Here is a 22,398-nt window from a genome sequence, read left to right as displayed (position 1 = left end):
ACACTAAGCGTACGTATGCGCTCAACCTGTGTGACATGTCCGCAGGACGTGAAGGCCCAGAGCACCATCCCGCTGCTGGGCTACACGGTGGACGACAGCAGCCGCCCCGCGGAGCCTCAGGCCAGCTTCCGCCTGTCCCAGTCCAAGTCCGTCCACAGCTTCGCCGCCGAGAGCGAGGAGCTCAAGCAACGCTGGCTCAAAGTGATCCGCGTGGCCGTGACGGGAGAGGTGCCCGAGCGCCCTCACGCCAACGACGGCACCATGGCGGACGGCGCCGCGCAGGAAGCGGCCTCGGACAGCTCGTAAGGACACCGGGAGTTTGGCTGCGATTTGCGTGACGGACACTTCCTCTCTTTGCTGGGCCAAAAAGGACAACGCGAGTGCTGGATAAACTGCCTTTTCCTCCCCACACGTTTTGATCTTGGATGACATCCAGAGCTGTGCTGGATTACTAAAAGAACACTAGGACTGTGTGGGCGTTCCATTGAGCCTGTGGACTTGTACTGCACCATCTTCTCTTCTCTTTCCTGTACAGTATAAATGGCTTTTTATTTTATTTTTTTTGCTCATCCTTTTTGATAACATAGGAAATTATCAGTATTCTCCCTCTTTTTTTTTTAATTTTTTTTATTAACTCTGAACAAGATGATGGTGTCCCTCATACTCACATTGACTCATTAGGGTAAAGCCATGGAATAATAAATAGGTTGTTATGCTAGACAGCATCCTGCAGGGCTGCTATGCAATCCTCTCATACTCTATGATTATGATCACCTGGTGTAGACTGCATACTGTATTTTTTTAAAACAGTCAAGTCACTCAAGGACTATTCAATTGCTCACTTTTAGCACACCGGCCCAGGTATTTATTAAGATCTTAATACAAAAATAAACTGCTTTGAGTACACTATTCTTATTATTTATTGTTAATAATAAAGATGATGTTGAAAATGCATTATCCCTCTGATTGACTGGTGATCCATTGCAAGGTGTATCCTGCATCTGGCCCAAAATGCAGATGCTTTGTGCTATCAGGTGTGATAGGCTCCAGCGACCCGAATGAAGACACGCAGAAAGAAAATGAATGTCCAAATGAAATAGATTTGTCCACTTTAATTAAACTCCCTTCACTTTCAACTTTATGAAGCTTTCTACAGCCTCAGACCTCCAGAGCACCATGTCAAATAAAGACAGTACATCTTGGGTATGATGTTTTAGTAAAATAGAATGAATGCTGTATTTCTCTTCCTTTTTTGTTTGTTAATCAAAATAGGAGTCCCGTGTATCGGTGCAGTGCGACGAGCGCTAACAGCCTCAGCCACAGGTCATGTGTAAGACTGAATGGTTCAACTAATGACTGTAGTCTGCATAGAGCAGCTTCTCTATTAAAAGGCGCAAATGCACAATCAGATGTTAACAAGATGGTGCAAGAATTGTAAATGTGATTTTTTTATTAATGCTGTAAGTAATTATATTATTTAAAGTAATTTATAGATGATGATGAGCATGAGCTGTCGGAAAGTAGCACAAATCTGTCTCCAGAAGGGAACCCCCCCCCCCCCCCCCACACCTCCTCCTTAATATCCACATTTTGTCAGGTGTCCTGCAGTGAGACATGCAGTGGTTGTATGGACTGACACGGGGGGATGGGTGTACCTATACGTTGTTTTTGTTAAAAAACCCTTCTTAGTATCCAAATAAGATAAAAGAGCACAAAGCTTCCCCATGTGCCGGTTCCGAATGTACAGCCAACACTTGTTTGTATGCGCGCATCTCCTCACCTCCAAATGTTTGAGAAGTGTACAAGTGCATTAAATATTTGTGGATCAAGCTTGTTTGTTGTGTGTGATTTTCAACGTCTAATAAATACTAAAAGTGTGTTGTAATACAGAAGGCAAAAAAATAAATAATGCAATGTAAGAATTATATGTATGATGTCAGAATTTAACATTTAGCACATGAACATAAAAGCATTACTTTTAAACAAGAAGCAACTGTCTAGTGACCTTATATCCAGAAGTTAAAAACTACCTGAACAAGATCCTCAACCAGCCCCCCCCCCCCCCCCACACACACACAAAATATGCCCAATTTCTTGTAAGATATTTTTCCTCTTCACAGCTTTAGGCATTCATAATAATAATAAAATAAAGAAAACAATGCTACAACTTCATTCTACAAAAACTTTTTTCCCTGTCAAATATTCTCTACATTTTCTGTATATTGTATTCTTGGAAAAAAAGTTGCCTTTTATTTTTACTCATTACATTTAATCATTTTTGCTCATTATTCAGTAACTGTATTTTCTTCCCATTTCAGCCATAATACTTCTGACAAAAGCAAGCACCAGAGGAAAGTCAAACGAAGATTTTGAAGAGCAATCAAATGGCACAACTAATTAAACAGTATAGAAAATTTATTTGCACAAAAAAAAAAAAAATTCAACTAACCAACATTTGCAGAAAGAGTTCAATTCCTGTCCATTAAGGAGCAGTGCTTGCAGTATTAGTCAACATAGCCAGGCAGCTATGTGCTATTTGAAAATGGTTTTAACTGAAAAACATTGACAGAAAACTTTGAAAATGTTTCTTCTGTTGCCATCGAGTTATGCTTGCCATGATTTTGCCTTAGAATTGTCCAGCATTGACAGCCCTCAGCTTTTCGGCTGTCTCAGCAGCCCTCGGATCCTTCGTACCAGCGCCTGGATGAAGGTGTAGCGTGAGCGCACTTGGCTGTACAAGCCTTCCACCTCCAGAAGTTTCCTCCGGAGAGCCTCTCCAAAACCAGCGGCCATGTCACTCTTCAACTGAAAACACAGGATAAATGGTGGGATAAATGCTGGAGCAAAATTACATAACGCTTAAGTTCCGTTTCTTACCTGCTCTAAATCTTGCTGAGTGACGCGCGAGATGGCTCCACGCGTCGGCGTGCTTGCCTGCAGGCTGCCAAATGAGTCTGAAGGGGGGGAAACCAAAACAAACTATATTACTATATTTTTGGAAGGAAAAAAAAAAAGAGGAGAAAAACAATAAGAAAAAAATCTGATGCTTCCCCCAAACCAAAAATATGAGTATTCAAGTCAAGAAATCGAGTACTCGAGCAGTCTGTACAATGCGTACCGTCCGCAAGACGGGACCGATATAAAGTGGCTCCGGTCAGCGGTAAGACCTTCGGGTCGGTGGGGGTGCAGTGCAGCAGGTAATATTCCAGGTGGCGCCACAACACAAATAGACACGTCTCGATGATGTCTGAAGCAGGGTTCAGGTTTGTCCACACAGTGCAGGTACAGGTGAGGAGGTTCTCATTTAAGCAATGCCAAGCTCATATAACACGAGGTCTGCATAAAGGATACACGAGCAGAGAGCAAGCAGCTTGGCTCTATTGTTGATGAGTTGCACCAGTCTTTTGTTGGCCAGCAGACTTCTTTGGGCCGACGAGATTTTCTCCACCCCTCCCGGACCGGACACCAGGCCTTGGCACAACTACAAACCAAAACAAACCTCTGCTTAGACGACGCGCATCGGAGTCGGACTCGGTTAGCGTCGCCGCCGCGGCCGTCGTTACCTCCTTGAGCTCCTCGGAGGGCAGCTGATCCAGACTCTGCAGCTTTGCCAGACTCTGCCTGTGACTCTGGTGGAAGCGGAAGAAGTCGGCGGCGCTGTTCTTCAACAGGAAGAGCACCAGGCCCAGGCTGGGGGCCCGCGAGTACGCCGTGTTGGGCAGATCTATGCACAAGACTCGTGTTTCAGCGTCGACATTTTAAACACTAACTTCTCGAGGATAACACGCTCGCGAATAGTATACGCAACTGTGAACTGTGCTCTAACGCTCCATGAATGCTTTTCAGTCTAGCACCCTCTACTGGTGGAAAGCTGACACCGCGGTCAAGCTTTGGGAATCGATTTAATGCGTCTAGCGGGCTTCAGTTATCAAATATTTTAGTATTCGGATGTCCTACTGAAAATTTGATCTAATAATCAAATACTTTATTTGGTTACAATATATATTATTATTTTTAAACAATTTTACCTTAGTTGCTGGATAATACAATCGTGTGGAAGAGCAGGAAGTTACCGGTTATTGGTGGGAAAAAACGGTTATCGTGCATCCCAAATTTTTAGGTACCAGTAACGTTTTTTTCCCTTTAAAAACACAAAAATGCTGACCTTGACCTGCTACGCATGCGTTGATGCACTCATACTTCAGGCTAAGGAAGCAGTTACTTGGTCTAAGGAATTAAATTACAAAGCATAATGTGTAATTATAATGATTATAATTACACATGTGCGCAAGGTATAGAACAAATTCACGAACGAGCGTTTCTGCTGTCTAGTAATTTAAGACGCGAAATCCAACGCCATGCTACATCAAAAGGACACTGTAGCATTGCAACAGATATGACATGATTAGAGCTATGAAATGGAGGCGCTTGCAATGCTCTGTGATTCATGGCGAGTAGCGGACACTTAGTAAGTGAAAACTTAGCGGTAGTGCTTGAAACGATGCAAGGCTCCGAGCATAAAAAAAAACAAGGAAGCAACCGGGATGTCTGGGATGACAAAAGGTCAAACATACTAAATCAGTCCGTAATTCTGTAGACGAATAAAGTCAACCATTTTCACAATTTCTAGGTACCGGTAAACGGTTATACAATGAGCCAATTTTTAACCTATGATGCATTATTATTATTATTATTATTAATAATAAAGACAGTGTAATAATACAATAGTGTAATTCATTCCACAAAACACTCATGTCTCAAATTATCTTTCCCATTAAAATGAATGGAAATGTATTGGTCTGAGCCGAGACTACATTGTGTTCTGCTTTGAAGGTACATAACGACTGAAGAGGACTTGCAACATGTTCACATTCATGGATTGGTTGATTCTTAATGAGGGTCTGACCTGCACGTCCTCCGTCCCTGCCAGCCGGCTCGCTGCCAAACGGGCTGAAGAGGCAGATCGTGAACTGGGCCTGAGCTGAGCTCTGCAGCAGCAGCGTTTGGCAGTACTCCATGATGTTAGCGCAAACCTGAGGTCAGACGCAGCACAGGTCAATGACCTCGTGACAGTGATGTTCACGACTATGGATGCAAACAGCGCACACACTACTGCCATTCATTTTACCTGTTCAATTAAAAGAGGATGTATGGTATTGGGAAATGCCAGTTTTTAAAAGGTAGAACTAAAAGGTTTTTTTCCACTACACCTACTTAATAACAATAATTGTTGTAACCAACCCTACCAAAACGAAGTACACAGTGCACATAAATGACAGCAAATTAAAGTGCAATGTGCAGTTTAAAATGTTAATCTATTTAAATATTTTTTTTACATCATGCATGCTCCACCTATGACAGGACTTTCTAACTGCACCTATCAGCTTGTATCGGGCCCAACACTCCAGTTTCTTCAGAGGCTGGAGTGGCGCCTTATACGAGGTTGACACAAACTGCAGTTACGCTTTAGGCCAGAGGTGGCAGTCGCGAGTAAAAAAAAGTGACACGTTCCACAATGCACTTTTAAGAATGTTGACGCAGACCGTGGGCGTTGATTATATGGTAAATATGAGCATGTTACAATGAATTTAGGGACACTTCCTACCTGTTGCATGGCCACCTCCATCTCCTCTCTCCTTTCTAATGAGTCTCTAACGGCAGTCACCTCCGCTTGCTTAAGTAACCTCTCTCGGTCACTGCCTGCTAGGCGGCCGAGCAGCAACAGGCATAACCGCTTAAAAAAAAACACACACACACACACACCATCACTACATTAGTATTTTTGACAAAAGTATAAAAAAAACAAAGCTAAGGAAGCAAAGTTGAAAACGTCACGAGTCACTATGGTCAAGCTAACCTGGAATTTGTTGATGTGACCTTGAAACTCCATTAGAACAGCACCGTTGACCTCGCCACCCATCTCGAGTGCCCCTGAGAAACAAACGTCATCAGAAATAATGTCCCAGTCTCTTCAAGTTGTATTGTCAATGATTTGTTTTATGTCGATACCTGGTAGCGCCGTCTTACTGATAATACCAGTAAGCAACGAAAGCTCCTGCAACGCTCCTATGCTGAGCTCTGGGCATCGTAACAGTGAGTGAATGGTGTCTGCGTGGACAACCAGCCACTGGAGGATCTACAAACATTTACAATGATATATAAGATGCAACCTCCAAAACAGTTACACACATTATACATAAAACTACAACCATCAAGTACCGTAAATTCCGGACTACAAAGTGAACCTGATTAAACGCCGCAATAGCTAAATTTGGCCATATAAACAAATAATACGGTATGTACATAAATGTATTTGCACATCACTTGGTGATCACATCTTAGTGTTGCTTGATTAGTGTTGACGGCAAAACAAGATTAAGATGCTTACTAGGCTTTGTGGTCTCTGTAGACTGAAAAGGGAGAACATTATGGTTCTATATATTACTGCAAAGCACAGCTTGGAGACTTAAACACGGAAATGTGACGCGCATAAGGACGAGCCCGCTGGAGGTAACAAGAACACAACTTTAAATCAGTGTTTTTAAGTGAATTAGAACGGAACAAAACTTAATCTTTGGGACAATCACTCGAGTAATCAATGGAATAATTGATAGGAATAATCTCTTACAAAAAGATTTGTGACAGCCCGAGTTCACACAGCTCTTGCATAGTGCCCACTGAGTACAGTTTGAAGCTCTACCTACTTTCTTTTTGCTTATTAAATGGCAACGTCAACCAAAATCTTATGTATGATTTTCTTTTAAACAAGAGAATTTATCACAACTTTTGAGTTCCTAAAGCGGCTACACAACACAAAAGTCAGAACTCTATCATTAAAAGCATTTCAGGCCATAAATGTACAAATTAAAGGAAACACATTAAGTATGGGGTCAACTGAGCCTGCCTTCTTGTGCTGTGTGACAACAGTCATAGGCTGCTGCACAAACTACTTCACTGTGCACCATTTGTTACCTCAAAATGTCATCTCCTGAGATGGCCATAAACTGAGAAACCCGTAATAAGAATGCAAGACAACATTCCTCAGTGTTCTCACCTGTGCTGCCCCCTGCTGGTGATTCATAGTGGTCGAGGTGAGTATCACTTGGAAGAGCCTCAGCGTGGGTAAAATAATTTGTCTGTAACGGTCCATAGGGCTGGGGATGAAGCCCGACGGGTCCCTCATCACCCTGTAACCACCAGCAGACACTTTAAAATCAGTTCGACGAGGAGATGACATGTGGGACTCTTACCTGTGAGCTTCACTGTCAGGTATCATGTCAAACACCTGACATTCAATTAGTTGTGCTACCAGGCCACAGCGGAGCAGCTCGACAGCACCTTGGTTCGTCTTGGCCACGCGGGTCAGCAGGGCCTGTTAACACACAACTGCCATTGAGCCTTCTTCAAGGTGAAGTTCAACATTTTCACTCAGAAATAAACACTAGATAAATACAGGATGTATACACATGAACTCCTTCTCAATCTACACCTCTGAGCTTCTGTTAAATGTGTGGTGGTGATTTTATCCTCAACTCCCACCCTGTATTTTGCCATCAGCGGGACATTCAGGCTGTACAGACAGTTGTTTACAGCCAATCGCAGAACGGGGGGGCGTGTCATTGTAGGCAGATGGGATGTTGACGAGTAGAGTGACTTCAGCAATAACTCACGTTGGCGGTCAAAATGAAAAAAAGAAAGTATACCCCGAAAAAAACGTGCAGCAGATGTGCACGGTCAAAAACGTGAGTAAATCTTGGCTTGGCATTTACCCGCTTCCGAGCCCTGAAGGAGCGGCTTGGGCTGAAGAGCGACGCAGAGTTGGCCTGCTTGCTATTGGACAGGTAAGTGCCAAATAAAAGAGAAAATGTTAGCTTGCTGATTTAGCGACACGCTAGGCTAAGTCCCATCGACAAGGGTAACTCGCTAATTAATATAGAACGAGGGTCGAACTTTTCTTATATCCTTATATTTACACCTGGCGTGAAGCTAAGCTAAAAGGCGGATGTCGTTTTGAGCTATTATCCTTGTCGTTGATCGCTGATGCACAGTCTCGGATCAGTAATGTGACTATTTGCAAGATACCTCGTCACTCATTCTCGCAGGTACCACAGTTGAGACACCCTCTGCTGCTGTACAGCAAGCTACCGGTGCTTGGCTGAGTGCGGTCAGAGGCAGGGGGCGTGAACGTTGAGCTCGTATGGGTTAAAGCATGGGAGGGGTCCGTTTTGAATTGTTTACAAACAGAAACGGTCAAAACTCCGGACTTCCCCTTTAACAATGAACTTGCATAGGTAATGGTCCTCTTTTGAATGCAAAATGACTACATTGGGAAAACTTAAGTATAAATTTAATGATGATTCAGTCATGGGCTGGTTCTTCATAATAGTGATCTTGTTACTGTAGTGGAATGCAAGAAGCTTAATTGCAAATGGACAGGAATTTAAGAATGAAATATTCACAAAGGAAAGGAAAATAAACTTGCTTTGAAAAATTTCTAAGGACTGCAGCAACACCCAAAATTCTGAATTAGGTAATTAGTTATTTAAACAGTTTTATTTGCTTTTACTGTTCCACACTACAGTCCAATAGGTGGCAGTAATGCACCTGAGCGCTGCTTTGCCAATCGCCAAATAAACTACCTAAGAAGAAGAAGAATGGCTCCTCACCATCTTGCTCTCGTAGATGTAGAGTGGCTTGAGGAGGGGAGGCTGAGGTGTGAGCAGACCCTGCAGGGCCGTGTCATCCTGTCTAAGGCTCTCCACTAGCGAGCGCAGGTAGCCACTGTTGCAAATGTACACCAGCCACTGGTTCTGGCGGTCGATGGACAGGATTCGGTCAAGCACCGCCAGAGCTAGCATCTGGAAGACATAATTATCATCAAATAAGAGTTAGTTGAATTTGTTCCATGATCAAAGCTCAAAACTCAACTTGCACAATGTCAGCCTGCTTGCCGCTGTGTCAACACTTTTGGTTTTTGGAAACTCATTTTCTCATTTGAGTTCAGCAGTAGCGCTAATAATAGCCAAGTAGCATTAATGCTAGCCGTGTATCAGCTAAAAGCTATCGTCTATGGTGCGCTTTTTGTACTATTTCATTGCTTGTTTATGCAGCACTTGTTCTGTGAACATTCATTAGGCTCAGCGGGGCACCGAAGGAGATTGGTGACCGGCATTTTGTAAACCATTTCGAGTGCCCGAATTGACAGCAAGACAAGCAAAGACACGACGCATGCGCACTCCCATACGTCAACCACACCGAATTCCCATTCAGTCTGTAAGACAATATTAAATTAATCCTTCTGATTCGTTCGTTCATTTTTCATTTTCACGGCCAATTCATATCTCAGTTTGAGTCAACACCGTTTTTTGTGCAACATAATAAAAGTGAATTATGTTTTTAGTAATAAAGAGTCTAGCACAGCAATTCAATGTTGCTCGGGCTTTATCAAAAAGTGTTTTGGTATGTTTCAAAACAATTGACAAAAAGAACACCAAGAATGCATCCCTACACGAGCCTAACTCTACTGATTGGTAAAAACAGGGAAGAAAGAGACAGATAAACCTACCCTGCTAATTTCATGGCCATCACACGCATCCTTGCACACCACCTCCATTAGTGCTCTGCCATAGCTCTCGATAATCGTGAGGTTCTCTCGCTGCAGTTTGGAAAAGCCATCTTCGGGGGCTGTGAGACGTTCCCACATTGCCCTACCAGCTAGAAGGACACAGAAGAATGTGAATGGGCTGACGAGCCTTTATGAAACGTTACAGTAGATTAAGTACTTGAAAAATTTAACCAGAAAACCAGATTGTTGTAGTTATATTTTTGGTTTACCAGTCTGCAAGGTATCTGGTTCCTCTGGTTTCTGGGCAATTCGAAGGTAGTACAGCAAAGAACCATATAAGTGTGCACGTAGACGCTGGTATCCTCCTCCTTAGGATGCAGAAGACAATGTTACCATAGTGTAAGTAGAGCTTGAAGGTGTTGGAGGTTGATACGCACCAGTAGAAAGGATGAAGTCCAGCAGTTTGCGAAGGATAAGATGAAGGGCGGAGTTTGCTATTGAGGCAAAACCGGATGAGGATTCTAATCCAGCCCCTTCCCTATGTTCGGACAACACTGATTGGCTGAGGTGAGCAGTGAGAGTGAAGACAGCCCCAGCAACAATAGGCATCAGTTCTCCTGCTGCATCCTCGGATAAAACCTAAGTAACATTTGGTGCGTCAACACAAATGACACCAAAATACTTGGAATTAATGGCATTCTTCACATGTGAGTAGCCTCCTCATTAACCTTGTCATGCAGGTCTAGAAGCAGGTCTCTGATGATTAGTTGTCTATCTTCTACTGGTATGAGGTCAGCAGGGCAGGCGGTCAGCAGCATCTCCACCAGGATCCTCCAGGACTGCAGGGCATGCCTCTTTGCACTGAGACTCCGTCGGACACGGTTGCGTTCCACCACCTGCTGCAGGATTGAGTTCACCTCCTAGGAAACACAGTGCTTTAACTGAAGTGAATTGACAGGACCTACTAACCAGTGCATGATGCGTTCCAACCACATACAAACGTGAACGTAAAATCATGGTCCTGTTCATTTTTCAGTTCACGCACCTCCATTAACAGTGGTCTCTGTCCAATGGCCGCCATCCCTTGCAGAGCATTCACTTCAGCCACCAATACACTATGGAGCAACTGTGAAGGAAGATTTAAATGATAACTCAGTGGCACGTGCAGTCTTCATGACACCAAAAATGAAATCAACAAACCCACCTTCACATTGCACACAGTGTGTCCTTGCTCATTGACATGTTCACAGTTGGAGATGACTTGTTCTATCTGAGTGCGCTCAAAAAAGTCCAGCTGCAGCAACTCAGGCATGTCTTGGCTGAAGTCGATGGCATCCAACACACTCAGCAACTTCCTGCGTACTGGTGGTATCAAACCACAAGTCAAAGATGGTAAAGAATGAACTGTAGCAGCCGTAGTTAAGATTGCCACAGACCATGGGGAGCCTGGTCAAAGACCACCCACCCCATCATCTCCCGGACACATGGCTGTGATGTCCTTAGGCCAGACACAGATTGCCCTGGCGCTTAAGTAACCCCCTGCGCTAGGGTGTGCCACTAACAGTGTGTTTGCTGTGTCCCCTACAGTGATCATGTGATGGGTCACATTTCGAGTACATGTGTATACATGACAAATAAAAATGATTCCTCTTTTTCTTATTCTCAAGAAAAAATAACAAGATATTGTGTCAAAATCTGCTGGTTTCAGTGTGACTTTTTTTTCTTTTCTTTTTTTTACTGGGGAATTGAACAAAATGAAACATACCTTTGGAAACGGAGTCAAAATGTAAGAAACCACTGACTGATCTAGTTTCTTCCTCCATACCGGCTTCTCCTTCACCTAAAAAGACAAAATTAACAAGATCATGAACAATTGAATATATACATATATGTGCATATTAGGAAAATCCAAAGTAGAACTGTTGCTCTAAATAAATAATTCCAACCATTAGATTATTCATATCATAGGTTTAAGCCCAAGTGTAATTCCTGCTTCTATGTTACTAAACAAGAGCTAGTGGATACACAACAATACAGCACCTGCGTGCTGTGAGTGTAGCTGGTCATCGAGAAGCATATTGACGAGGCGCTGTGTATGTGAGCGCTGGCGGTTCAGAGACGTCACCCTCAGCTCGATTGCAGCTGTTTTCATCAGCCAGGACATCTGGGACAGAGCAGCAATCTGGTCCCCTGAGAACAAGTAGAGAACAAGTCCTATACTTGAATTCTATTCATCAAATGAAGCATTGTAGAATTCATCAGTGCTACTAATTGAGCACTACCGTATGCCAGTATCTTGAGTTTACTCTTGTACTTTGAATGTGGTTCCATTTTAATGTAATTGTTCCATTTCAATGTGATGATTCCATTTCAAGTGTCTATCATGACATATTCTAAAACCAAATTCATACATGTACTCACCAGGTAGGATGAAAGGTAAGTGTTGGAGATGTGAGAACAGGAAGTCCTGGCTTGTCCTCAAATAGCGCATTGTGGGTTCAGATGTTTCAGCGCAGGCGCACAGTTGGTAGATCACCTGTGAATGAAAGATAAGAACATTTATTAAAACATAGGACTGAGGACTAAGCCTGATCGCCATTGTGAGGTACCAAACGTTAGGACACTCTACGGAAGAGGACAAAGCTTACCTGATAGCAGAGCTCAGCCAAGTGTGGAGCCTGTTGAGTGAGGACAGGTCCTGATCTTTTCTCAGTGCCTCTCTGAAGGAGACTCAGGATGGCGTGCAGGCAGCTCCGCGGGCACCCTAACACGCCTGTAAAATACAGCTATTAGTGCACTGCTACATTCCAAAGTCGTTAAGATTAAATTGTTTGTTGAGTGCCAGAAAAGAAGGTACTGCAAACATGTCAACATCCTCACCTGGATCTTGCAGGTTGGTGGAGGACACACGCTTCTTGACTTCATAGCCCAGTAGATACAATGCCAGATTGGGCGATTTAAGTTCCAAAGAGGTGATGAGAAGGTTAAGGATATGAACCTGGGTTTCATGTCGAATTCGTGCCACCTTCTTTTGGGAATCTGATTCTAGTAGCGTAGAGATTCTGGTCAGAGAAAATAATGAAACACATTTTTAAAGAAATGGTACAAGAAGCTGGTGATGCACCATTTTCTGTCTCTGTTCCTTCTTCTGCCTCGTCATTATCCAGACACTCCACAAAGCCTGCCATCAGCTTGTCACTCACAACCTAAGGAAACGAAAAAGAAAAAAAAAAGTTTAACTTGATACTACTAAAGACATGACACACAGCTACTGCATCTAAAACAATAAATCTATACATCAATGCGTTTGTTCAGCAATTTAACATATATATTTTTAGGAAAACTTGTACAATCTGATGAGATACACTGTCAGAGAGAACAATAAGCCTTTTATTGTAGTTGTAATTTGCAGTAATGTGCCAAACATCAGATGGGGAGATTCTTCTATCTAATATTTCAGGAAATTTACTTGCAGAACAATTTAGTTTTAAAATGTTGCCTCCGCTTCAAGAGCACTCACATTAGCTACAAAGCCAGAACTACTGGTTAGCAGTTAGCACTGATCTACTGCAGCGTGCAAAACTTCTCAAAGGGGAACAGAAGTAGGGTTCGAAAAGACACTGGGCCGAGTGTATATCTGCGTTTTGTCTTGGGGTGGACACACTTGATTTTCTTTATCAGTGAGGCATACTTTATTCAGCAATTCCAGAATATAGCTCACTTAGTTTTTGTATTTTCTGGCTCGAAAGCCGGTAAGCACTTTTCATCTGATATTAATCTATAAAAGCTAGTGGCAATCAGGGTTAGTCATTAACTTTAGTTTTCCACTAATGTCAGACTCATCCGCTAGCTTCCATGCATGTGTGAGCACAACTTTATTGGAGGGGACCTGCGGAACTACAGTGTCTGCAATTAGCATGTTGTCAAACATATATTGCAAATATCTAGTAAGTATTGTTGTCGGTTTTCAACCTGCTAAAGCAATGTGATCCATGATTTATTATTATTTATTTATTTTTACATATCCGGAACAGTGTTACTGGGATAACGAGCTAGCATTCAGTGATTTCCGTAACAAAATACCAACAATCCATAAGTTATGTTTGTAGAGAGAAAATAGAATGAATATACCTGGTTATGTGTGAAATCTCCAACAAGTCTGTCTTGAATGTTTGGGTAGTTTGCGATGCGACGCAAGATCTTCGCACTCTGGAAGGCAGCCTCGGGGTTGGAGTCATTGTGGTAGAGATATCTGACAGCAAACACAATCAAATCAACAATTTGGACAGAACAACCCCAGTCTTGATGATGAACGTTAGTTCTATTCTTACCTGGCCACATTCACAATGTGATCTGCTCTGCGGGTTTGAGGACTGACCCCTTGTAGGAGCTGCTCCAATGGGGAAACTAAAAAAGAAGCCTGGCTCTCCCTGAGGAGATCCATGAACACCACCTCCTTTTGCAGGGTTAGGTCAAGCAGGCAGAGGCAGTGCAATACTGCGGACTCAAGATGCTTCTTGCCTGGAAGGCAGATTAAATCACACTCAAAACAAACAGCCAGGAGCTTTCTCAATTAGGCAGTGACAGCAGCCTGCATGTCATCTCACCAGGAAAAGGGGCGTAGGTGTCCAGCTGACGTACACCCTCCTCCAGTACGCTGAGGCAGAGCGCCAACATGGGCGAGTCGTTGAGCAGGTGGAACATGATGCTGTGGCCTGGCGGCTTGTGGGCTGGGAGCTGCTCGCCCTGCAGCTCCACCATCTCCTGGACGAAGTCTGACGGCTGCGGCTCATAATCTTGCAGCAGCTTATGGAATACTTCGAGTGCAGTGTCAGCTACTTCCCACTGTCAAAAAACAGACAGAATGAGTATGTGTGTGCAAAAACTGGGAATGTAAACAAGCTGCATACCTTTTCAGCTGGATGTCGATATGCTCTGGTGGGGAAAGCCAGGAAGACTGTGTCTCGCAAGAAATTCAGGTATGGCTGGAAGCCTGGCACGCGCAGCCCTGCGCCCAAATTAAGGGGAAGGCTGCTCTCCACCAGTGTACTTATCAGATGACAGAAGCCACGTGTCAGAGGGTACTCTTCACAGCTCGACTCAATCTCATTAAGCTCCACCTGAGAGGGCAGAATAAGGAAGCAAATTGTCCAGCAAGTAAGCTTGGAGTTTATATGAAAACTTTCTACAAGGTAGGGATGGGTGAGTAACGGGTTGATACCCGGCCATATTTTACCGGTAAAAAATATGTAACTGAATGAAATGGTATAAACAACTATACAAGATCAAGACTGACTTACCTCAATTCCTGCAGCCTGTCTTTGTCCTGCAGCACGCACTGTCTGAAGAATCTACAAAAAAAAAAATATATAGTGTATTTGTCTGAAATTTTTGATTGGAAAGACTACAGTCAAAACTGAAAACAATTTACAGTCAATGACGAAATCTGCTGCAGTGAATAGTTTGGTCGTTTTTGTTTTGAATCAAAGCTTAGCTTTGACCGCATACAGCATTAGAGGTCTCCAGAATAACTTTTTTTTTTTACTAGGAGCAGTGGCCCCTAACCTTAAATTTTAGAAACACTCATGAATCACAAATCGGCTTGCAAAGTAAATGCTGGTATTTCTATGCATCTTCACTTTATGACTGAAAAATGGCCGCAAGTGTAGAGCAGATTTTGCCAGCAACAAAAAAAATAATTAACTATTTGACTGCCAGACGTTTTCAGAAAAGGGATGCCGTCAGTGCCAGCCGATTTAAGCATTTTGACTGATCTTTCAAGGTCCACAGAAAATGTTCTGTTTGGACTATGGAAACACACGTACTACCAAATGAAAGATTGGACTTTCATCTTTCATCAGAAAAAAAAGTTTGTTTCTACCTTATTCCGTTCTTTAGTAATCAACAATAGAAAATGGTTAGTTTGACCCAATTTCGCCTGTTTTGGACCAAAATACGGAGAAATCAAGCTTTTAGTGAAACGATATTATTTCATGCATTCTAGTGAATTTTACACTTCTTTTTGTCCATGAATGATGCCACAAACACCTAAATAGTGCTTTACTTCTATAAAACACTACCACCAAGAATGAAAAAGTGTTTTTTGATAGCAAAATACGTTTATTTACATTCAACAGTGTAACAATTTGACAACAATTTGGCAAACTATTTACAAATGTGTGCAACTGTGGTGCTATTTACAAATATGTGGATGTTTCAACAACAGTTTTTCTTTTTGTAACACTCTCCTGCGTGCAAGAAGACGCAACAGCATTTGCACAACAGATTGCCTCTTCGCGTGCTCCACTTTCTTGCAGGCCGTTTTTTCCGGGGAATAGCAAGTATATACTGCAGTGTGTGTTGCCATCAAGTCTAATATCAGGTTTCGTTACGTCTCGCTTCCTCGTGTCCTTCAGTTGCTACACCGGGTTGTAAGAGATGTTTTGATCCATTTTATCCACTCCATTCATGGTGGCATCGTAGTCCAGAAACAGTGTCTTCTCCGTGATCAGACTGTACCCGCTCCTCCGATGAATATGCATTGGACTCGGGGTACTCTTCATTGTCCGACAAAATGTCCGCATGTGAAAGCTCCGGCGTTAGCAGCGGTAGCCGCGCTAGCCGGTGAGGCTTACTACGTGATCATAACAGTCGCGTCAAGGCTTCCAACTGTGGCGTCAACCTCAGGATTCACCATCATCATCAATCTGCATTGGTCGATGCCAACTCTCCATCGCCCGATCGAATGTCCGATTGTGTAGAAGTACCCGGTCGGCTATTGTGCGCGTTTTCCGGCCTTAGCAGCGCTAGCCGCGCTTAGCCGGTGAGGCTTACTACGTGATCATAACAGTCGCGTCAAGGCTTCCAACTTTGGCGTCAAACTCGGAGTCATCATCATCGTCGACATCAATGCGCTTTTTAGTATTGATTGATGCTTTCCGTCTTTGAAAAAAATGCTCAAGCGTGAGCTGCTTGCAACCGGTTGCTTGGTCAGCCATTGTGGCTTTCATCAGCCATTGTCTCCTCAACACTCTAGCTCCGCCTCACGTCTTCTACTGACGCCCACGGTGGGCGGCCCATCCAACCTTGTGCAAAGAGAGTCATCGCTGCCCTCTAGGGGCCAAAACGAGTCTTTTACTAATCAGATCTGCCTGATACTTTCAGCACAGCTGCCCAAGGCTTTCCTGCACCCGTTTTCAAAAAAAAAAAAAAAAAAAAAAAAACATAGGGGACGTCTTTTAACGTCCTCGGCGCCCTTCCCTAGGTTTATGCTAAACGTTTTATAACGTTTATGGCGGTCAAAGAGTTAAGAATTTAAACCAATTTTTTGGGCATGAGCGTACATGAAAATTAGAGCACTGCATTAGTTTAACTTTTTGTTGATATCACATCACAAATCCATATCCTGAGCATTTTTTCTATTTGACAATATAGGCCTGAATGCATTTCCTAAAAAATATATAAAATAATATGGCCAACCTGTGTGTATTCTAGTGACTGCCAGAGCGAAGCAGCGATTTCAGGTGATTTGCCGAAGGCCGCCAGGCAGCGAAGAAGCTCAGCTTTCAGGACAGGCGGAACACTGCACTGTAGCAACCCCAGCATCACCACCACAGGAGTCCACTGGGGGTGCTCACACAATGCCAGGCGAGCATTTTCACTCTAGAAAACACACAAAAGCATATACATTTAAATAATATTCTGAGGTCAAGGTGCGTCTAAACTATTAGAAAACAGATAATCCCAAAAAACATACCCATGTAATAACTGTAGTGAGTAGCTGCAAAAATGACGTGAGTCCTTCTAGTTCTCGTTGTGTGATTCCCCGTAGAGATGGGTGGCGATAATGAACTGCATCAGGGTTTGGAAGATCTCGTCGCAAATTCTCATGGTAAAGCATGAGGGAGTGGAAAAAATGCTCCCATGACACTGGGCAGCCTGCTACTCCCTGGATGTTATCACCTGCATTAAAGGACATGAAAGTACTTGCTGTCTGTCACATGTTGTGTGATGACAAGCACTCAAACTAAGAATGGGCTGGGAGGAACAACAATCATTTCATTCCTCATACCATGTGATGTTCCATTGGTTTTCAGCAGACTGAAGCAGTAATGAGCACATTGAGGACCATTGGCAAGACCTTTCAGCATCCGGAGATAGGAGATATAGAGGGTGGATGGCAGAAGGTCTCCCATTTGACGCACAAACTTGGACAGAACCACCTGCATCAGTGAATAGAGAGACATTGAAATGATTGGTTGATGTAAACAAAAATAGAACTTGTCTGGAGAGAAACGTATTAAGACTTTGATGGTTATTCTAGAAATATGGAAAAATAATATTACCTGTTTATGTGGCGGCCTTTGCATTGCTATTCCCAGGTAGGACCCTTGCAGTGAGTTGTGTTGGAGGGGCTCCGTGGGACACCAGAACTCCAGACCCAACTCCATTCCAAATGGATCAGTGATGTAGAACTCTCCTATCTGGAAAAAAAGAACACAAAAAAACAAAAGGGTAACAACACCAAAAAAACAAGGATTTCACTTTTAAAGTTGAAACACTATCTTAAGTTAAAGCACTAGTCTTTAACAACATTGTATGATTAATAGTCAACATGAATCAAATCTGGAATAAATTAAGATTTCTGAATGTGTTGCGAAATGTGGTTGCCCAAAGTGGTCTACAATAGTAAAAAAGCATTATGCTATTAATATTCAAGCAACTAAAACATTTTGTCCAAAACAGGTTGCAATCAAGTTGAGGCATTACTGTACTGCCTTTGTAAAGTCAGGCTGCATTTATGCTGTGTTTGTATTGAGTATTATAAAATGTGAGTGTAAACATGTATGTGTCTATGTGTGTTTCTAGGAGACTGACAAGCATCATGAGGTGGTCCAAGTCCTTGCGCAATGATGATGGAGGCTCATTATCCATTTGTAACGACATATGCACCAAGCGGGCATCCTCATCAGCACGGTTGCGTAGCTGCTTCACCTGCAAAAGCATTAAAAAACGAACCAATTTAACTTAAAGCCTGGGAAAGGAATGTTTTAAATATTTAATTTTAATATAATAACTCGCCTTCATTGGCATTAGTGCCAGAAAATCTGTGATGAGTGAATGGAGACGTCGTATGTAAAACTCCTCCTGGAGGAAACTCTCACAATTGAACAGACCCTCTTTAATGAAGAGAAAAACGTCTCCCAGGAGGGCCTGGTCTGCCAGCGCCTCGTCTGCCTCCGTGAACTCCATGAGGGCTGGCCAGAACAAATGTGCTCCATTTGATCAGCACAATACTCAAAGAAAGGGCATAGTAATTTCAAAATCTAAAAAGATGTGAACCTAACCTGCACCCTGTGGCAACTGGGACAGCGTTCTCAGAGAGAGAGCCCAAGTCAGGCGACACACGGCCTGCAGGCCAGGAAGATTCCATGGCTGGCTGTCCATCATACGACTGTGCACTGCTGACACATACTGTCTCTCTGTGAATAGCGGCAGCGCCTGGAGCAGATCTAGAGAAAGATCAAATGAAACAAACAAACAAAAACACACACTGATGTATAGTTACGATCAATAGGAAATCACATGCATGCAAATATGCTAATACAGTTGCATACACCAACAGCGATACCTTGATTCACAATTTAATAGAAATGTCCGAATTGTTCTAAATGTTATCAACAATTCTCACCTTCTCTATCTTCAGTGCCTTGCTCAATGAAGCTGACATCCAAGCAGTACATCAGTGCCATGACCAGAGCCAGGTTCACACTATCCAGTGAGCCATCAGCTTGAGCCGATACTGTCTCCAAGTGGCCAATGAGAGCCAGGGTGTCATCTTTAGTCAAAGGGGATTGGCAGGTCCATGCAAACAGGCTGTCCGCTAGGACCTGCCTACATTCTTTAATGAGGTCTGAAACCTGGGAGGGAAAATTGAAGTTGGTATCATGCCAATTACAACTAGAAAGATCACTAATCAAGACATATGTAAAAAAGAAAAATAATCACTCCTACCGCTTTCCTGTGCTTTTCATTGCCCAGGCCTCGCTCCTTCTGCAGCCGCTCAAACTCACGTGTCAGATCGATCTCATTTACCAAGGTCAGGATGCGCCTGGTCAAACCCTGGCTCATCAGTTCATCTGTGAAATGTGTCGCCAAAGACACAAGCTCGCCACTAAGTGAGGTGGGCGACGGGGAGAAACCAGTCAAAAACTTTTAAGAACTACTGCAGATATTCTGAATGATGAGGCCCTCTAATAAATTTGCTCGACTGCTGAAACGACTTGGAAAATAACTGGTGGCAGTTACCTGAGGTCCAGAGTAAATGTCTTGCCATGCCGTGACTGGATAAGTGTGTGCAGACAGTTAGCCACACAAAGCTTCCCATCCCAATAGAGGAGCACTGCCACCAAGCCACGTGTCAAACCTGGAAAGCGGGACTGTTGCTGCTCACCTTGGGGGAGAAATAAATAGAGACAAACCTCATTTATTATATACACAAGGGCCATAGAATAAATGTGGGTGGTAAAGACACCATGATTGTAAACATCTCTCTGGTGGATTTCTGTATACTTTATATTCAAAGACATTTGATTTAGTTTTGGGGGGGTTTGTTCGGACCTGCCAGCAAAAGCTCGACAGCTGCCAGTTCTCCAAGGTCAAATAAATCACTGAGGATGAAGGCCTCTGAAAGAAGCTGCTCTGGAAGAAGTCGGGATCCCTGCTGACCCTGGATGGCGATTCCTTCTGTGCTGGCTTTTCGCAACTTTTCTCTCTGCTCTGCACTCTTTGCCTAAAAATGAGGAAGAAGAGGATATTGCAGGCACAACACGAGCAATAAAATCACACTACTAGGGAAGCTATGGTTTATGGCTCACCGGGTTCTTAAAGAGGGACAGAAAGTGTGGCTTGTGTTTTTTCAACTGCAGGTCGAGCAGATGGAAGCTCTCTGGCTGTCTTCTTAACACCACCCCCTCCACTGTCTCCCATAGTTCTTTTAGCGGCCCCCACAGACTGGCTCCTATGTGAAAACAGGACATTTCAAAAGGTCAAGCGTCAGGTACATAACATACACTACTTACAAAAAGTTAGGGACATCCAACTTTCAGGTCAAATTTAATGAGGAACCTAAAATGCACTTTTACCTTTCTTCTAGGTGTGCTTAATAAATTAAGTTGGTTGTGCATTAAAAAGTAAAGAGAAGGTCAAATTAAGTTAACATGTTGCTAAGGTTAAATAGCTTGGCAAGACACACCCACTTTCTTGAAAGACATAAAGTGGGTCTGGAAAGGCTGCCATTGACGGTGACTCAGCCCGGCTCAAAATTAAATTGTTTATTTGACCTATTCTTCGAGAGCAATGTCACTCTTCTGCGTCGGAAGTCTATCATCACACAAATCAAGTTTTCATCCGCAACAACAAAAACATAAGGCATTACAATGTTGAATTTTGTCACCGTTTGTTCACAGGCTTACATATTATGCATTACATTTCATATTTCACTCTTTCACAAATACGTTCCCAGTTTTATGACGTCACGTCCGCTCTTCGCTGATTGGATCTTGTCACGGTTTGGTAAGGTTTGCCCGGTCTCAGAAATGTGATTGATGCCAACAGTGACCAGACTAATCCGCTGGTTACAACAATTTTTCGAGGCTAAAGGTTAAAGGCATTTAAGGATCATCTTATTTTTCACATCAAAGCCAAATATCTTAAACCTTTTATAAATAATGTAAATGAAAAGCACACAACAACATGAACTTTTGAGAAAACTGTTTTGAGATTTGTGTTATTAGTTTAGTAAGATTTTGGAAATGTATGCAGAGAAAGATAAATTAAACCCCATAATTAAGAAATATTAAGAAATACATAATGGAGAAACTGTTGATTTGAATAAATGAATGCTTTAATTCAATTCAATTTATTACTGGACTATAAATAAAGTGAGGAAGAAGAAAAGTTGCAGTGCTAATATAAAATCCAATATAAATCATGTTAGTTCTTGTACTATTTCATGTTTTTGGGACGGTTGTCCCCTGAGAATGATGTTCTGCATGTTTCACACATTCAAACTAGAGAAAGTCTACGGGCGCTCATCCGACAAATGCTCAACAAAACAAGTAAACACACCAGTGACAACTCGTGAAATAGCTTGTTTTAAAAAAAATACTGGTTGAATTGAGCAGCTGCGTTGACATGACGTATGTTAGGGTGAACACAGTTAACCCTCCCCAATTAATGTATGTTATTAGTTGAGCTTTTTTGTTCCTAAACAAATGAAGCTGTCTAGGTATAGTAGCTCCTTTAGCCTAGCAGCCCAAGCGCGAAGGGCTCATGACCATGCGGTAGTTACTTTTCAAACACAGGGAATGCATGTCTTAAAAACATATATAAGCGTACATATTAGAGAGGTCCCAGTCATTAGTTACCACCCGATGAATGAATAAAAATATGAAACATTAAGAAATTGTGGTTCATACCCGAATTTACCGCCATCTGCACCGCCATGACACAATCCAAAGGGTGGACACTGGACAGCGGGCCACCCGTTAGTGCCGGAATGAAATAAAAAAATAAAAAGACCAGCGTTCATTAACATATTCTTTCAATGTTATTAAAAAAATATACATTTCAAATGTCTGCCGAGATAGTGATTTATGTTTTACTATATATTGAAAACATGACCACAATTGATTAGAATTGTGTCAGGCAGGGTCTTGGGATTATTTTATGGGAATTGTAGTTCACCGAGATTGCTAGCCTAAATTAAGACTTTCCGGGTTGTTAATTTTAATTACACGTCTTAATATTTAAAAAATACAATCATTATTATT

The 22,398-nt window shown here is 42.6% G+C and overlaps 2 protein-coding genes across 6 annotated transcripts in view; one reads left to right on the top strand and one right to left on the bottom strand.

The window, feature by feature from the left end:
- Positions 1-1,830, top strand: part of fgd4a (FYVE, RhoGEF and PH domain containing 4a) — a 59,997-nt gene extending 58,167 nt beyond the window's left edge. For all 4 annotated transcript variants that reach the window (XM_086072805.1, XM_086072806.1, XM_086072807.1 and 1 more), the window contains one exon: positions 46-1,830. In XM_086072805.1, coding sequence (XP_085928931.1) covers positions 46-306 — 261 coding nt within the window. In that variant the 3' untranslated portion in view covers positions 307-1,830. The remainder of the gene's footprint in view (positions 1-45) is intronic.
- A 567-nt stretch (positions 1,831-2,397) lies between these two features.
- nup205 (nucleoporin 205) lies at positions 2,398-22,106 on the bottom strand. Of its 2 annotated transcripts, XM_086074351.1 has the most exons (42): positions 22,045-22,106; positions 20,443-20,585; positions 20,186-20,357; positions 19,874-20,018; positions 19,580-19,739; positions 19,257-19,485; positions 18,913-19,077; positions 18,647-18,822; positions 18,443-18,559; positions 17,911-18,048; positions 17,637-17,787; positions 17,322-17,527; positions 17,045-17,227; positions 14,866-14,916; positions 14,476-14,685; positions 14,173-14,410; positions 13,897-14,086; positions 13,697-13,817; positions 12,690-12,771; positions 12,446-12,610; positions 12,214-12,338; positions 11,987-12,101; positions 11,606-11,755; positions 11,331-11,405; positions 10,770-10,927; positions 10,611-10,691; positions 10,294-10,485; positions 10,003-10,204; positions 9,835-9,933; positions 9,566-9,714; positions 8,667-8,858; positions 7,251-7,372; positions 7,055-7,187; positions 6,010-6,136; positions 5,858-5,931; positions 5,606-5,734; positions 4,907-5,033; positions 3,564-3,724; positions 3,352-3,481; positions 3,119-3,247; positions 2,878-2,954; positions 2,398-2,805 (listed from the first exon to the last, which is right to left on the bottom strand). In XM_086074351.1, the coding sequence occupies exons 1-42, from the start codon at positions 22,070-22,072 to the stop codon at positions 2,653-2,655; spliced, it is 5,970 nt and encodes a 1,989-aa protein (XP_085930477.1). In that variant the 5' UTR covers positions 22,073-22,106; the 3' UTR covers positions 2,398-2,652. The 2 variants fall into 2 exon arrangements, with proteins under 2 accessions (XP_085930477.1, XP_085930478.1); XM_086074352.1 differs by lacking the exons at positions 20,186-20,357; positions 20,443-20,585; positions 22,045-22,106 and having other exon boundaries at positions 19,580-19,704; positions 19,874-20,000.
- Between the last annotated feature and the right edge of the window lie 292 nt (positions 22,107-22,398).

This window comes from Leptonotus elevatus, chromosome 4 (assembly GCF_054856555.1).
Source record: "Leptonotus elevatus isolate MCC_2025b chromosome 4, RoL_Lele_1.0, whole genome shotgun sequence".
Classification (NCBI taxonomy): Eukaryota; Metazoa; Chordata; class Actinopteri; order Syngnathiformes; family Syngnathidae; genus Leptonotus; species Leptonotus elevatus.
This window is presented reverse-complemented; position numbering and strand designations above follow the sequence as displayed.

What these genes read in the sequence shown, in the direction of transcription:
- nup205 (XM_086074351.1), bottom strand. Translation starts at nt 22,072, where the DNA reads ATGGCGGTGCAGATGGCGGTAAATTCGG. An exon ending in GGACTTCATCCTTTCTACTG is followed by an intron (nt 9,934 to 10,002) that starts GTGCGTATCAAC and finishes CTGCATCCTAAG; the next exon opens with GAGGAGGATACCAGCGTCTA. An exon ending in CAGTAAGACGGCGCTACCAG is followed by an intron (nt 5,932 to 6,009) that starts GTATCGACATAA and finishes TTTGTTTCTCAG; the next exon opens with GGGCACTCGAGATGGGTGGC.